Source organism: Lagopus leucura, unplaced genomic scaffold, assembly GCF_019238085.1.
Source record: "Lagopus leucura isolate 7727_CA_CO unplaced genomic scaffold, USGS_WTPT01 Super-Scaffold_100033, whole genome shotgun sequence".
NCBI lineage: Eukaryota > Metazoa > Chordata > Aves > Galliformes > Phasianidae > Lagopus > Lagopus leucura.
The window spans coordinates 4,891,199-4,906,908 of record NW_024962282.1 but is presented as its reverse complement, the minus strand read 5'-3'; the positions used below and the strand labels follow the sequence as shown (position 1 = coordinate 4,906,908).

General features: G+C 44.7%; 1 protein-coding gene across 1 annotated transcript; it reads right to left on the bottom strand.

The window, feature by feature from the left end:
• Positions 1-13,875: 13,875 nt before the first annotated feature.
• Positions 13,876-15,177, bottom strand: RASSF10 (Ras association domain family member 10). The gene has a single exon (XM_042882168.1). It carries the CDS (start codon positions 15,175-15,177, stop codon positions 13,876-13,878), a length of 1,302 nt encoding a protein of 433 aa, XP_042738102.1.
• Positions 15,178-15,710: the final 533 nt, after the last annotated feature.

Genomic DNA, 15,710 nt, shown 5'->3' with positions numbered 1-15,710 from the left:
TATTATAAACTGCTTCAGGAAATTTAATATTTGATACAATGGAAACACTTGCACTCAATTGAGAAGTGAAAAAAATTTTAGAGAAATATGCTGAAAATACTTACCAACCCTTCATCTTGCTTTCTCTGCCAGAAGATTCATTAAATCTGTTCTTCAACCTGTAGTATTTATAGTTTTCCTGGAGTAGGTAGTGCAAGCTCATTAAAAAAAGATATGCTTCTATGAAAATGATATGAATGTTTGATGTATGTTGGTTCTAGTGTCTAACAGGTGAGAACATCTTATAGAGAACTAGGTTGAGCAGTTCGGTTGCGTTGTTCTGCATAGCTGAGCAAAAAGCCACGTACAGAAGCAGAACATGAGTCTGTGTGGCTATTTTGTGCTTCATTTTGTCTTCCGTACTGAAATAAGATGTGAGGAAAAGGATAACTGTCGTGCCAAGGATGCTCATGTTGGAATGGTTAGCCTATTCAACTGCTCTGTGCTAGGAGACGAGGCAGAGTTCTTGTGCAAGCTGTGTTGGGTATTGGCCAGCAGCAGCTCTTGTTAGCAAAGCCAGGACTGTTTTCAAGCACTGGAACCATTAGCTGAAGAGTTGCCTTGTAAGGAAGGAATATCTTGAAGAACATGAACACTGTTGCTGCAGATCCAATCTTGTAGAGTTTCTTCTCTGTGCTCCTTTCCTTGACTGCAGTCTCTCAGTTCCACAGGAAGAGCAATGGATGCTGCAGCTACTGGCTACTTCTGCTTTGCCACAGGTCTTGTTGCTACTCAAACCTGTTTCTTCCTCACCGCTGCCTGCAGAGTAATAAGTCTTCTGCTTACTCCCCAGAAAAAAAAAAAAAAAGGTTATTTCTCCATTCAACTTCTGGTTCTTCTTTCAGCCACAGGGGATGAAACAGTCTGGATCTGGGCATGTCTGCAGTACAGTTTTGCCTTGAGTTAATTGTTTGCTGTTCAAGAAGGCTAGTCTGGACAGTCCCTGAATGCTTGGTTTAAGGCTAAAATGTTTGCAGTTCATGATGATGTAGAATTTTCTGTGTATACAAATTTGATTAGACTTTTATATAGCAATATGCTGCAACATGGTCTTGCGTCTTTTACCTTGCCAACAAAATTCTGATTGCTTTTTCTTCTTTTTCTGTGGAACAGTGACTGGGCTAAGATGGACTTTTTTTTTCCCCCTAGCAATCAGTTTAGGCTAGAAGTCCAGCCAACTGTAATGACTGAAAAAATTGGAAGTTTGTATCAACACCCTTCTATACACAAATCAAAATGGCTTTCTTTTCTATCTGTCTGTTTATGGGTGTGAGATTAATATTGAGGTTTCTGTGAACGCTTGTTTTCATGCGATTTTGCTCCAAGCCCATCATGAAACTGTCAGTGTAGTACTACTTAGGAATTTTTGTGCATCTCTCTCTTCTCCCTTAAATGCAGTGTAACAAAGCCAGGACAAGTATGATGATAGAGGAAAGAAGGCCATACTACATGGCATGGTTATACAGTCAAGTTACCTTTCAAGTTTGCTCACTGCATGGCTGAGGCTTTTCTTGCAGATATGAATATGATTTAATGGGATTTACCTTAAAGTTGATGGAGTTATGGGTTCTAGTTTCTGGGGTAAGTTTGTAGCAGAAAATAATAACTGTCTAATCATTATCCACTCACTTAGCATCAAATGTATGAACCTTAGTATGAACCCCCAGAACCCTGGGGTCTTGTTCACCTGTTCCAGATGAACAGATCCGCTTGTGTTGCTGCAGCAGTTCTGGTACCAGTGCTAGAAGAGTCCATGATGCTGTTAACAATCAGCAAAACTCTTGCAGTCCCGAGTGAAAGATTGCAGCACTGCATTTTTTCCTAACCAAAGGCACTGACAGGTTTTCAGAACTCTTACGCACTGAGCGCATTTGGGCATTCAGATGCCGTGCCTTTGAATATATCCCATTGTCAGCATCCTGATGAATAGTAGAACTAAGCTCATGCCTTTCATTGGGACAGCTCTTGACTTGGATTTCCTTCTGTGAAAGGAAATTGGACGTGGGAGTACTACTTAGAAAGGGATCAGAAGCCACGACATTGTGTTTTTTGGTTTTTTTTTTTTTGGTTTTTTTTTCCTCCTCCCTGCAAATTCAACATGAGTTGAGCATCACTTAGGTCAAGCAATTGGATTTGTGGAAACTTAGGCATTCACAGTAAATCTTACATTCCCTTTCTCAGTTGCTCTGTGAGTCTGATCAGATCTGGCACTGAAATTTGTACGCTCAGCAATACTGCAATGTTACAAATGTGAGTGTTAAAAACACCACTTTGGTGGACAGTGCTGTCTCAATTCATTTTCTAGCTATATGTTACTATGATGCTGGCTGGGCCTGGGGAAGATTCTGAATATTTGTGTGTGCTTACTCCATGCATTAATAAGAACTGCACATAATCCTTTAGAACTGTAAGAAAGCCACTAGTGACAATTCCAGACAGGGTTAGTTGTATGAAACTGCAGAAACTCATGATGAAAGAGTTTTCTCCTGGTCTAGAACAATATAGTTCTTCCATCATTGGCATACAACTCTAGGTATCAAAGGCATAGCATTTGAATTACGTAGCAGGGCTACAATTTTCAAGAAGTCTTAAGTCATTTCTAGCTGTTTTGCCATGTGATTTTCAAAAGCGACAACTTTTTGGAAGATAGGCTTCACTGGAGACCAACTATACTTTAACCTGTACCTCTTCTGAAAGTGGGATTTGGGATCCCAAACTGAGAGCCAGGTTTGATGCCTTACCCACACCCTCTCTCCCCTCAGCAAATCTTGCAAAGGAAGGCCCTGCAAGCATAATCAGGGGTGGAGAAGATGTTTGATTTTAAGTCAATGGCTGTCAGTCCTGCCAGACAGGTTGGCTTTTACTAATCCTTTTTCAGAAATGGGGCCAAGCTTAGACATGATACTCAAAATGGTGTGGTGTTTGCTTAGCATCAAGAAAGATATTTGAATGCAGTCACTTGGGGACTACTGTTCCATTACTTTTTTGAAATGAGTAATTGCTTCAGAGTGGGGGGTACAAAGGATAATGCTATTTGTTGAAAAGAAAATTGGGCAAGGGTGTTCCCAAGTAACAAATGAGCAACAGACTTCTCAAACAATACTGGAAAATATCTCGTATGCTTAAATTTGTTTGTGGATAGACTCCAGTACTGAATGTATGACTCTCACAGATGTCATGGAAATTTAAACTTTTAACATTTCTACCTTGGGCCGGAATATTAACCCTTGTTACTCATGGTGAATCTTGCAAGAGATTGTTCAGCTGCACTTCATACCCAAAAGGATCTTTTTTTTTTTTTTAAAAAAAAAAAAGGCAAAAAAAACCAAACCCAGTTTTGGCCCATGGTAAGTGTACTAAATGTTCTCCATTTTTGAATGCTGAATGCAGTTGGAATATTAAGCTTTTGCACTTGCACGTGTTAAGGCTCGTTTTTTCCGGTGAGCATAATAATAGATTATTTAATTAAAAGTCATTTAAACTGAGGACTGATTACATGCTGCTTACAAACATTCCACACTGAAATTAACTTAATTTTTCTTCATAGTAATTTGAATTTGTGCTTGTCCCACACTGACATACTTTTTCATTTACTGATGTGGGATCAAGAACAAAAATCAACCCTAGTCATCTTGTATGTAATTGAGTAGTATGTGGGCATGAGTTCTGAATTTCTGCAAACGCTGTATTAATGGCAATGATTTGTTGGGAATGGGCATATTTTTTGAAGCCCCTTTCTTCAGTTTGAAGTAATGTTAATATACAAGCAGTTTATTTTCTCTAGAGAAGTCTTGATTACTTGTCAACTTTAAAACAAAAGATATAAATAAGGAATTGAGTTTGGTATTTCTATTCTTGTCTAAGATCCTATTTTGTTTATTAGATATTTGAATGAAAATGAAAAAATCTCCAGTTAACTACATCTTATGTCTCACAGCTACTTTCCCACACACAAGCTTTTGGTAAGGGACCAGACTCTCTGGAACTTAGAGTACTAATCACTGTGGCTACCTAGACAACAGAACTAGCCATAATGTTCATTTGTGTTACATAATAACTATGCCTTTAGTCTAGACAGATCAAAAGATATAGGATAAAAGGGTTGGAGTTGTTCTTTTTGCATCTAGTATGAGACACAACCTTAGGACTGAATATTTGTGTAACTAAGCAATGTCATGACAATACAGATCTCCATGGCAGTGTCCTTTGATAACTTAAAAATATCTACTTGTTGTTGCTTTTTATTGTTGTTTTTGTTTTGTTTTGTTTTGTTTTAAATAAAGCTGGAAACCTCAGGAATGAGCTCAGTATAAATATCTCGACTAGCAATAGTCTGAAGTCCCATAGCTATCAATACTGATTCTGACACTTCTCTGCAGCTGAAATTGCTATATAGGGGTGATGGAAAGGGAGAAGCTTTCATGTTGGCAGCCACAAATCCAGACAGAGCAGCAATAGCTGAAGACCTCATCAGAGAAGAAGCCAAGCAGGCTTCTGTGCGCTACCTGCTCACTGCATGAATCACACTGCCAGAGCAGCTCTTTGTGAAGTGTTTTGCTTCTGCTGAATTGGTAAATTGAAGTACAACAGGCTTATCTGAACTTTCCCAACCAGCTCTGTTGTCTCTTACAAATGTTTCTCATCACGTGAAAATGGATTCGCTGCTCATTATGAGGTACAGGGCACCAATTTGGCTGCAATAATACCCCAGTGTTCTGATCTTACAGAAATCACAGAAACACCAAGGTTGGAAAAGACCTACAAGATCATCCAATCCAACCATCCACATATCCACCAATAGTTCTCACATAAAACATGTCCCTCAACACAGAATCCAAATGTTCCTTGAACACTTCCAGGGTTGGTGAATCTACCACCTGCCGAGGCCTCGCTACCCCCAGGCAGATCAAAACTTCCACCCAACTTGATGTCATCTGCAAACTTACTGAGGGTGCACTCAATGCTCTCATCCACATCATCAATAAAGATATTGAAGAGGACAGGCCCCAGCACCGACCCCTGGGGAACACCATTCACGACTGGAGTGTTCGGCTAGGTATCTCAAATGTTAGAACAAAATTCTGTTTGTGTTTCCATCAGGCTACTGAAAATGTGTAGATGTCAACAGAAATAACAGCAAATTTTGGACATTCATGGTCAAGAACTCAGAATCACAGAATGGCTGGAATGTGCCTTAAAAACTGTCCAGTTCCAATTCCTCTGCTGTAGGCAGGGTTGCTGCCCACTAGGTCAGGCTGTCCAAGGCCCCATCCAACCTGGTTTTGAGCACCTGCAGGGATGGGGCATCCACAGCTTCTCTGGGCAACAAAAATCAGTGCCTCACCACTTTCTGAGTGAAAAAAATTTCCTCCTATTACCTAACCTACATTTCCTCTCCCTTAGCATAAAATCCTTCCCCGTTGTCCTATTTTTTATCAGTCTGTGTAAATAGTTGATCCCCCTCTTACTTATAAGCTCCCTTTGTAGCCTCTAGTACTTAATGAGGTCTCCTTGGAACCTTCTCTTCTTCAGGCTGAACAAGGCCATTCTGCCTTGGAGGAGAATGGGAGAGGTGCTTCAGCTCTCTGATTGTCTTCTTGGTGTCCTCTGGGCCCATTTGAGCAGCTCCACATCTTTCTTGTGCTGGGGGGCACAGGCATAGATGCAATATTCCAACTGGGACTTTACAAGGGCAGAGCAGAGGACAATCATCTCTCTTGCCCTGCTGGCCACCTCTCTTTTGCTGCAGCCCAGGATACTGTTGGCCTTTCAGTCTGCAAGCTCACAGTGTTGGTTTGCATCAACTTTTCCATCCTCTAGAATCCCTGTCTTTCTCTGACTTCGCTCAGGTACATGGCAACGTGTAACAAATAGAAAACGTTAGTATGTGGAGAGAAAGGCAGGTGTTAGAGCTAAGGCCCTACGTTCAACATGAGCACAATAAAAAGGAGTTCCAAAGCTTATAGGTTTGATAAGTACATACTGCCAGTGATGTTGAATGGATGGAAAATCCATTCAAGGATAGATTTTCCTTGTATGAGTGGTTCTCCTTGTTGCAAAAATAACACATCAAGGAGATGGGAATTAAATACATTTGTAGAAATGCAGCTATTTATGCTATTGATGTTCAAGTGAGCCAAAAATTTTCCTCAAACCATAAATTCACAGCATACAAAATAGTAGGCCTGAGACTGTTGTGAAACATGGTTATGAAATGTAGTTGTCTAGTACAATGCTTTCCTAGTGTTCTTTGACCTCCTGTATTTCTTCAGTAGCTTGAATAAGTCTCCACATGCTAACTGCTATGCATCTCCTGTGGCAGTAAGGGGTGGAGATGTATTTATACCTTGTTTTTTGTCTGTACCACAACATAGGCTGGAAGTGTGGGTCTAGCAGAGAGGAAAACAGGCTGGCAACCAGCAGAGTTGTCTTATGCTTTGTATTTATTTATTTGCTGTGCAAATAAGTCAAGTCAATGCAGCTCCTATGCTGTCTGTCTGTTCCACGATTTCTTCAAAGCAGGGACTGTCTTGTCCTGTGCATTTTAAAAACAGCTAATGTAATAAGATTCTGTCATCCTGGGTCCTATTGTTATATAAATGCCAATAAGAATGAGGTTTAACTCTGGATGAAAATATTGCGCAAATTAATCACTGGGTTAAGTAAGTACATCATCTTGTCTTCTCTCATATAGAGATGACAATATCTTGGGTCAGAGTAGAGTTTGTATAAGCTGTTTATCTATTTGTCTTTGATCTAGGAAAAAAAACATCTCTCTTCTTGAGTTGTTGCGATTTCTTTTATTTATAAAACTCATGTAAAGGAAACATGGCTGGAGTAACAGGGACTTAGCATATTTGAGATGAAAGTATGTGGCAGGTGACTTCTGGACTGGTGAGTACCTTTCACTCTTAGTAATTCAAAAGGTGGAACCCAATCACTAATGGAAAAGTGGTTTTCCATTTTTTCCACTTTTTCTTCCTTGCTGGAAGAAAAGAAAAACATTGGAAAACTTGTGGGGAAAGAATTGGAAGGAGAGGGCAGTGAGAGAATTGAGATGTATGCTCTGTAAAGGTAAACTATTCCCTTAGGCATACTACGGGTATAGGAGTTGGTGATTATGGAAGTGGTTATGAAGGTGAAATGCAGAAAGGAGTGTATATGTGGGTCCAATTAATATTGTCAAAACATGGTAATTGTGTTCATTAACTAGAGTAAGTGAACTCCATGTGAATCACTTCAGTGACACATGACAAAAGACTTTAAACAACTGAAATTTAAATCTGGCTCAGTTGGCTTGTTTTACATGAACTGGTTTGCAAAACAAACGTAGAAATGCCATTGCATATTCTTTGCAAGCTGGTTCATGTAAGCTGGAGTAATAAGTCTTAATCTGCTTTTTTATTAAACCTACATATTAGATTTAGTTCAATACTCTGTTTACTTTGTGTCACTGTTTTGGGAAAAGGTAAGCACTTAAAGCAACATGACAGCAGCATCCAGATGATAAGGCTTAATGTTCTAGGAAAAGGGTGCACTGGGGAGAAACTAAGATGATATGAACATATCATCTAGGGAAATGTTCTTTCTTCCAGATTTAGTAATTATGAGTTGGAAAGGAAAGAGAAAAATCAATGTGAGTGATATTTCCTCCTCAGGTACTCAGTCTGCTATCCTAGTGCAGATTCTGCACTTGCTGGGTTTTATAGCTGTTGTGAGAACCTCAGGAAAATCACAAGGTTTCCCCATTTACCTGGCTACAACGTCAATAAGCCATGAAAATTCTGTGGCATCAGTCTTTCTGAGGCTGTTGTTTGTTAGATGGCTGTGGTGAGATGTTTTGGAGCACAGGTATATGTTGTATATTACAAACTCGTCAGTTTTATCCCTTTGCTACAGTGCAGTAGTTAATTCCTGCAGCCTGCTCTGTTCCCACTGTCCAGATTTCTTGCTGGTTTTTGCCTTTTCTTTGCTCATTCTCTTCAGCTTCTTTCTCTCCCGTTTCTCAGGCTGAGCTCCATCGTCTTGTGGCATTGTTTCATTTTCTGCTGTCTTGTCCCCTTCCATCTCCAATAACTTTTGACGGTACAGAGGCAGGAAGGTCTTTCACTCAATATTGGAGGAGAACGGAACAAGACAGGTGTTGCTGACTGCCCTCGCTGCTTTGTAAATTTCTCTGAGCCTAAATGCCATCTTCTTACCCAAGCCTATCCCTGACAGATGGAAAGCAGGGAAGGTTGTTATTAAAAATCCCACCCTGAGGTCGGTAAATATGTAGGAATGAATTCAGTGATTGGATGATCAAGTTATTCTGCTACACACTGGAACAAGAACTAATGATTTCAAAAGGTGAATCATGTCTCTCAATTTCCAAAGCCACTTTTTATCTCTTCTCAAGATACGTCTATCAAGTAGAGCTTCAATGTGAGGCAGGAAAAAAACACAGCAACTTATTAGTCTGCTCTGATTATTAAATGCGTAAACTAATAGCCTGATTACATGCAAGAAGTGTACTGTAAGAGATTAAAAGAAGAGGATTACATTAAATTGTAGCAGGGATTAAATATTTTTCCTAAAGGCTTTTAACACATTTTCCAAAGACCTGCTTATGAGTGTGATTTCACTGATGAAAATTATTTCTTTTAGAGATAATAGACTAAATAACCACGTAATTGAGACATGTTAAGTGTGGTGCTAGTAAGCCGATGATAGCATGTTACAGATATGCAAGAGCACCTTCTGTGAGTCAGAGGCAATTTTTTTTATTTTTTTTCTTCCCCTTCAGTAAATTCTATAAAATCCTAAGACTGACTTAGCAGAGTTGTATTCTGAGGTCACACTGCAGTGGTTTCAGTGAGCTGTTAAATGGGAAAGATTATTTAAAAGCATTTAGAACAAGGAAGAGCACACACTGATTCAACATTAGGGAAACAGACATGAAAGAGAAATTTTTCAACATTTTCATTATAACAGTACCTAAAAGGCCACAAGTAGATGAGGCTTCCTTCAGCCAGCTGGTATACAACAGCATGAATATGTACCTTCGTCAAATGCTTGTGCTCCAAGAGAGTTAATTTTGGAATAACTACTCAAGTTATTCTTAAAGCTGGAACAGGAACTGTCTTCTTACATCAGCTCTCCACTGTATTGCTACCCCAGAAATAGGGTCTGAGGAGATGTGCCCCTTCCTCATGTGAGAACTGCTTGCCTCTCATATTAGGAGGAGGAGAAAACTCGGACAGTAGCGTGGAGATGCTCTTTGTACTAAAGCCTCTGCTCTGAGCCTTTTACACAAGAGATGTATTCAATTAAGCAAGCAGCATTTTAAAGAGAATATTATTTGACAAATTTGCTTGAAGATATTGGGCTGATTTGTATACGGAGCCCAATCTGAGTAAAATTTCCCTTTTTGTTAAGCTTCCAAGCTCATTTAGCATTATGAGTTTGTATAAAAGTAGTAACATCTGTGTAGACTCCCTGCACTTGGCAGTGCTCATTTCTTTAAACTTTGTATGCCAGCTCAGGAGCAGTAATATCAAGTGACTTCAAAGGACAACTGCTCCCAACAATCCACAATGGCTTATATTTCAACTCGGGAAGCAGCACAGCTCATCAGACCTGTTATTTCATTTCATGGCTTGCGCCATTCTTTTCATGTATTAAACCCTGGTCCCAGCTCATTGCAAAGTAGCATAGAATTTACTGAGGGTGAAGATGAGGAGGGAAAGGGAGATAGGTGTGTATGTCTCCCTGATTTTTTGAAGGGAACCTGGAAGATATTTTTCATATAATCAAGCTTTATTATCCACTGCTTATTTGTTTTTCTTCTCTTGCAGCTACTTAATTTCTTCCCCCATTATTTTGTGTTTTGAAACTAAGTTTGCAGGTTCTTTGGAAAAGGATCTGTCACTGTAGGTCAGCCAACCTCTAATTTGACTGGCTATGTACACTTCAGAATGAATGCTGGTAATTAATAGGTCATTCATTTTGCATTTCAGTGGTGTTCATTACTGTAAATGTATCCCCATAAACCCACACCCATTTAAAGCACCAAATGATATCCCCACAAAGTGGTTATTCAGACTGGCAGGTCTCTCACATGTGCTAAGGACTAGAAATACACTGAATTTGACATGGAGTCTTTGTTCTGATAACACTGCTTGACGGTGGATTTCTGAAACAATGTCAAGACTAGAAGGTGGGTTACTTAGCTCATTTCAGATTTAATATAGGTGAATGTGATTGATGTCAGTGAAGCTTTGACTCCAGCCCTCATCCTCCACTGGAAATCTTGTCTTCAGACTGAGTACAGGGCTATATGTGCAGTCAGAACTAAGCTTTAACCAGCATGCAAGCTAACAGAAGATGGTGCTTGTTGAAAGGCTGAGTTCCACTTTACCAGGTGCCTTCAGTTTCTTACTTTTTCACCATACTGTGTCACTGGCACGAGTGTTTGTGTGATTGTACAGTTAGGCCCATCAGAGATTTCACCTGAGTTAAAGCCAATCATTTTTTTTTATTTGGTTCACCATCCAGTCCCACAAACTCTTGTATAGTCACAAAAGAAAATGGCATGTAGAGCCAGAAAAATGTGGCTAAGGACAGCAAACACACAGAACTTGGGTAGCAGTGCTTGATTATATTTGCTTAAAGGATGCCTGAAACTTAATACCTGATTCTGGTCTGATTATGTCTCTCAAACAAAACTCCCTTTGATTTCTGTAGGATTGTCTGAGAAAGGCTGGGTGCCCTCTGTTCCTGCCTCTTGCTTGAGGAAACAGATAGGATACTGAATAATGCAATGCAGTTCTTACCTATACTAAACAGTTCATGATGCTCTTAATTTTGGGTTTGGTTTTTTTTTTTTCATTATTGTTCCATTTATAGTTGTATTTATTTTCTTGTCTGGTCTTAAGATGAGAGAAAGATTAGACTGATCTTGACTCCCCAGAAGATGGAGGTCTGGATAGTGGAACAAAAATTACAAACCAGGTATTGCTCTGAACTTTCACCACTTTCTAAACAGCGCTGGAAAGCAGATTTCTGACCTGGTGCTGATGGAGATTGTTTTTGTTTTTTGTTTCTGCTGCTCTCACTTCCTTTCTTTCATAAATGGAAAAGAGATAAAAATCCTGCCATTCTACCTGTGATACAGAATAATCTTTCCTAACCCCTGGCTGTGTGCCAGGCTAAACCCAAACCCTGCAGCCAAATTCCCTGTCAAAGCCAATCATCCTGTGGCTTGTCTCTATTATCTAAGTAAAGATATACAAGTCTAGAGAGGATGGGAAGGGAGAATTACCTGATCCAATCCAAACAGAGACTTCCTTTTCTATGCTAATGTTTTAATAGTTGTTCAAGAGAGAGGAATTTGTGATGATGTTTGAATTCAGTCTGTGCACAGGAACAAAATCGAATGCCATTGCACTTGCATCTGTAATTCTATTTAAGTAGTGTTGTCAGCCTTGCCCTCATGGAACAGGGACCAGCAGATTGACAGCACCATGAACCACCCCTCTCTGGGCTACTGAGAGAGCAGGCATTGCAAGGTATCCTACCAGCATGACCCTCAGTGAGCTTGGAACCAGCATGTTTCTGTGCTGCTTAAGGCTTTTGGTAGTTGGGCATACGTAGGCAGACTTGTCTGTGCAGTTTTGGACTTCCTGGCTCCCGTCACCTTGCACTTTACAAAATACCTGGCACGTGTATTAATAGCACAATGACAGATGGCCTGTTGCAGCTTATTTTTCTAATATGCTTCTTTTTATTGCTTGGTGTGGCTAATGGGAAAAACTTGCGTAAAGCAATTTCAAGTTTATTGCTTACATCAGTTGATGCAGAAGCCATCAACAGATGCTTGCATCACCCACACATTACACCTGCACTGGTTAAAATACTGTGGTGTGGCACCACAATTCCCCATTGTTGCATCCCCTGGCTTATTCTTCAGCTCTACTCCCATGTTTCTAATTGCAGAGCAAGGTAAAGTATCTAATGCACAAATGCCAACACTTCCCAGTGCTACTACACTACAGCAGCAGTGACCAGACACAAGGAATGCACGCTCTGCTTCTACCTTGAGGAGCCCTATAGGCACTGGTGAGCACATGATGCTGTCATGAGGCATCCTGGAGCCTCATGGTTGACTTGGTTCATCCTTTTTCTCACTTCATAGAAGGATAAATGACACCAAGAGACAACAGTAAACAAAATCCTAGACCTGATATTTTTTAATCACATTAAATTGGGAAACACACGTTTAGTCTTATTAAGAATTTTATTCAGTCTAAAAATAGGTTTTTAAATATATTTCCAAGATTGACTAAAACATGAAAATTCTATGATCAGTGTTCAAAATGAGCTACAGTTTGTTATAACTGAGACCTATTCAGTAGAATATCATTTATCCAGACTTATACCATATAGGGAATCTTACAGCATCACCAGATCTCCAGCAGCATTTCAGAGCACTTCTGTGCTGCCTAACTGCGGTGTGTTCTGCTGTCCAGCAGAATCCTACCCGTGAGAGCACTGCTCATGAGCAGGACCTGGACTTGGGGTGAGGAAGCTGTGAGGTTTTTTTGAGGCTGATTTATCCTTTTTTATGCTTTCTTATCAGTAATTGAAAACTTTCATAAATAGCCTTAAATAAGCATCTCAGAAGTTTTAAGAAGTTCACGCTGTCAGTCAGGTCTGACTAAACATTCTCTGGTCCCTCACTGCTTAAACTGTCTCCCTAATCATTCCAAATCAGAGAAGTCCTGACATCTCATACTGCAAGAGCAGTCCGTATATTTTTGGTAAGAGTTAAGCTGCACAGGAAGATTTGGCAATTAAGTGAAATGCATGTTACAGCTGATCCTACTTTTTTTTTTTCTATTGGAATAACTGAAAAGATTAAGCTGTAGTGCAGCTAGGACTTGAGTCATGCTTTTATCATTGTAATCTCTCGGCCTGATACAAACTATGTTATTAAAAACAGTCGCTCAAGCTGATTCTGTACATTGTTTAAGTACAGCCAAGCTCTGCCAGGCAGCAGCTAGCCTAGAACAGAACTGAGGTTTTGTGCTGTGTACATAGGGCTCTGCTAATTATTTTCAATCAGTGTCACGTGAACAGTGATACTAACAGATTCCTTAATACGTCTTGAATATAAAGCATTCTATCTACACGTAAGGAGAAGCACTACGCAGAGCTGGTTAATACAGTTGTATTTTGCTTTAGCTTGCTCTTTCTGAAGAAGTGATTGATTGCCCCTTTACACTGCCAAATGGAACTGCAGTATATGCTCCCAAACCCTAGGCGATAGGGGAGCCCAGCGTCAGCTTCGGTAGTGTGGGCACCTGTTCTCGCTAGTTCTAAGCGATCAGCAGCTTTCGTGCCAGGGCCGTCCGCAGCGGAGCGGGGGTTGCTGGCACCCGGCAGCCCGAGCTCTCCGCCGTGCGCTGCCTTTGCAGCGCTGTGAAACCGTGCAGGGGCTGAGGGCTGCCCCGCGGCGTGGCCGAGGGCTTCGCTAGCAGCCAGCGTGCCTGCTATCTCCTGCGCTACGGTGCGGGGCGTCGGGAGCCGCGGAAGTAGAAAGCCCGGCTCGAAAACCTTAAGAGCGAAGCAGGCAGCAGGATTTAAGGAACGAGCAAACCTAGACGTGAGCGAAACGCCGGCGCGCCGCGGCTTTCTCCTCCTAGGCCAGGAACGGCACGGAGCAAAGCGCCCGCTCGCTGCCTCTGCGGGGTGCCGCTTCCGGCACGTCCGCGCCCCGGTGCCGCAGCTCCAACCTCCGCACCGTCGGTCCCCCACCCGTCCCGCGGCCGGGCAGCGTGCGTAGCGCCGCGGGCGCTACACGAGGGACTCGCAGACGGGCACCGAGTCCGAGTCCTGGCTGTGCATGGAGCTCAGCCCCGTGTCCGAGTCCTCGTCGTTGTCGGCGCGGTCCTTGCGCAGCCCCGGATCCGGCCAGCCGCCCCCCGCCGCCCCGCGCGGCTCAGCCGCCGCCTCCGCCACGTCCAGAGTGCCCAGCGTCTCCAGCAGCCGCTGCAGCTCCCGCTCGCGGGCCTCCCAAGCCCGCTGCGTGCAGTCCAGGTCGCTTTTGACGGCCTCTAGGTCCGTGCTGAGCTTGAGGCCGATGTAGAGGCTAGTGCTCAGCTGCGTCTTGACCCGCTCGTGCTCCAGCTGCAGCTCGCCCTCGCCGCCGCCGCTCAGCTCGGTGGTGTGACAATCCGCCTCGGCCAAGCCGGGCCCCGCCGCCAGCTCCAGCTCGTCCCGCCGCCGCTTCATCCAGCGCTCGTTGAGCTCCTCCTGGATCTCGGCGGCCAGGTGCTCCAGCAGCTCTTCCTGCTGTGCCCGCTGCTCCTGCAGCTGCAGCACCTCCTCGCACTTCCTGGCGTAGTCGTCCTCGGGGCGGCCGGCGGCGGGCTGCGCCTCCCGTCCCGGCTCCTCGCCGCCGGCGCCCACCAGGTAGGTGTCCTGCACGTAGTTGACGCCGTGCCGCTTCATGCGGTCCAGGTGGATCTTGGCCTCGTAGCGGTCGATCTCGCGGTCCAGCTCTCGCAGCCGCTGGATCTGCTGCCGTATGGTGTGGTCCTGCGAGAGCACCAGGTGCACCAGCGTCTCCATCCTCTCGGCCGAGGAGGCCTCCCGGGCCAGCGGCTGCTGCCGCTTCTTGTTGATCTTGGCCAGCTTGCGGAAGGCTTTCCGCACCACCCGCCGCTGCCGCTCCTGCGTGAGCGCCAGGCTGGCGCGGGCCGCCCCCAGGCCGTGGCCGGGCCGCTCCCTGCTCAGCACCACCCGCGCCTCGGCGCTGCGCGGACCCGCGTTGGGCAGCGAGGCCTCGCTGCGTACCAGCACGAAGCGCACGTTCTCCTGCTCGTCGCCCCACGCCACCCACAGCCGCAGGATCTTCGTCTTGTTGGGCAGGATGCGCTCGAACCCGCGCCACTTCTCCACGATGCAGTAGGAGTGCGGCGGCCCCGACAGCATCCCGCCGCCGGGCTCGGGCGGCGCCGGCCGCTGCCGCCGGTGGTAGCTGTCCTCCAGCAACACGCGCACCACGTCCGAGCAGGTGGTGCGCCGGGAAAGCCCCGAGATCAGCTTCTCTTCCTGGCAGATCCACACCGAGATCTTCCGCTCCTCGGGCTCCATTGAGGGCAGCGGCCGGCCGGCCGGGACCGCCGGTTCAAGGCCGGTCGTGCGGTCGCTCCGCGCGAGCGCTGGGCGGAGGCGCCGCGCCCGGCCGCAGCATGGCCGGGATGCCTCCCGCCCGCCTCCCCGCCCGTGCGCTCCGCCGGCCGCTCCACCCCTTCCTGCCCCGCGCCGAGCTCCGATCCTCTCCGCTTCGCCCAGTGGGGCGGCTCCGCGCGGAGCCCGGCGCGGTGCGGAGCCCTCTCGCCGTCCGCGCTGTGCCGGGGCGCCGCAGCCGCCGGGTTTTCCTCAGCCACCACGTGGGAGCCGCCGGCGGCTCACGCCCCGGCGGGCAGCGCCGCCCCGGCACTCGTGTACGGCTCCGCGGGCGCAGAGAGGGAAAGGTAGGGCGCCGTCGCCTTTTCTTCTTGCGCTCGGCCCTGCCTCTGCTGCGATCGAGCGGCGTCGAGGGATCTTCCAAACTGCCGAGGGACAGGAGCGAGTCCCGGAGCTTCAAAGCGAAAGCCAGAGCTAGTGAGGAATTTCCAGTTTTA

Coding starts and splice junctions, on each gene's coding strand:
- RASSF10 (XM_042882168.1), bottom strand. CDS start 15,177: ATGGAGCCCGAGGAGCGGAAGATCTCGGTGTGGATCTGCCAGGAAGAG.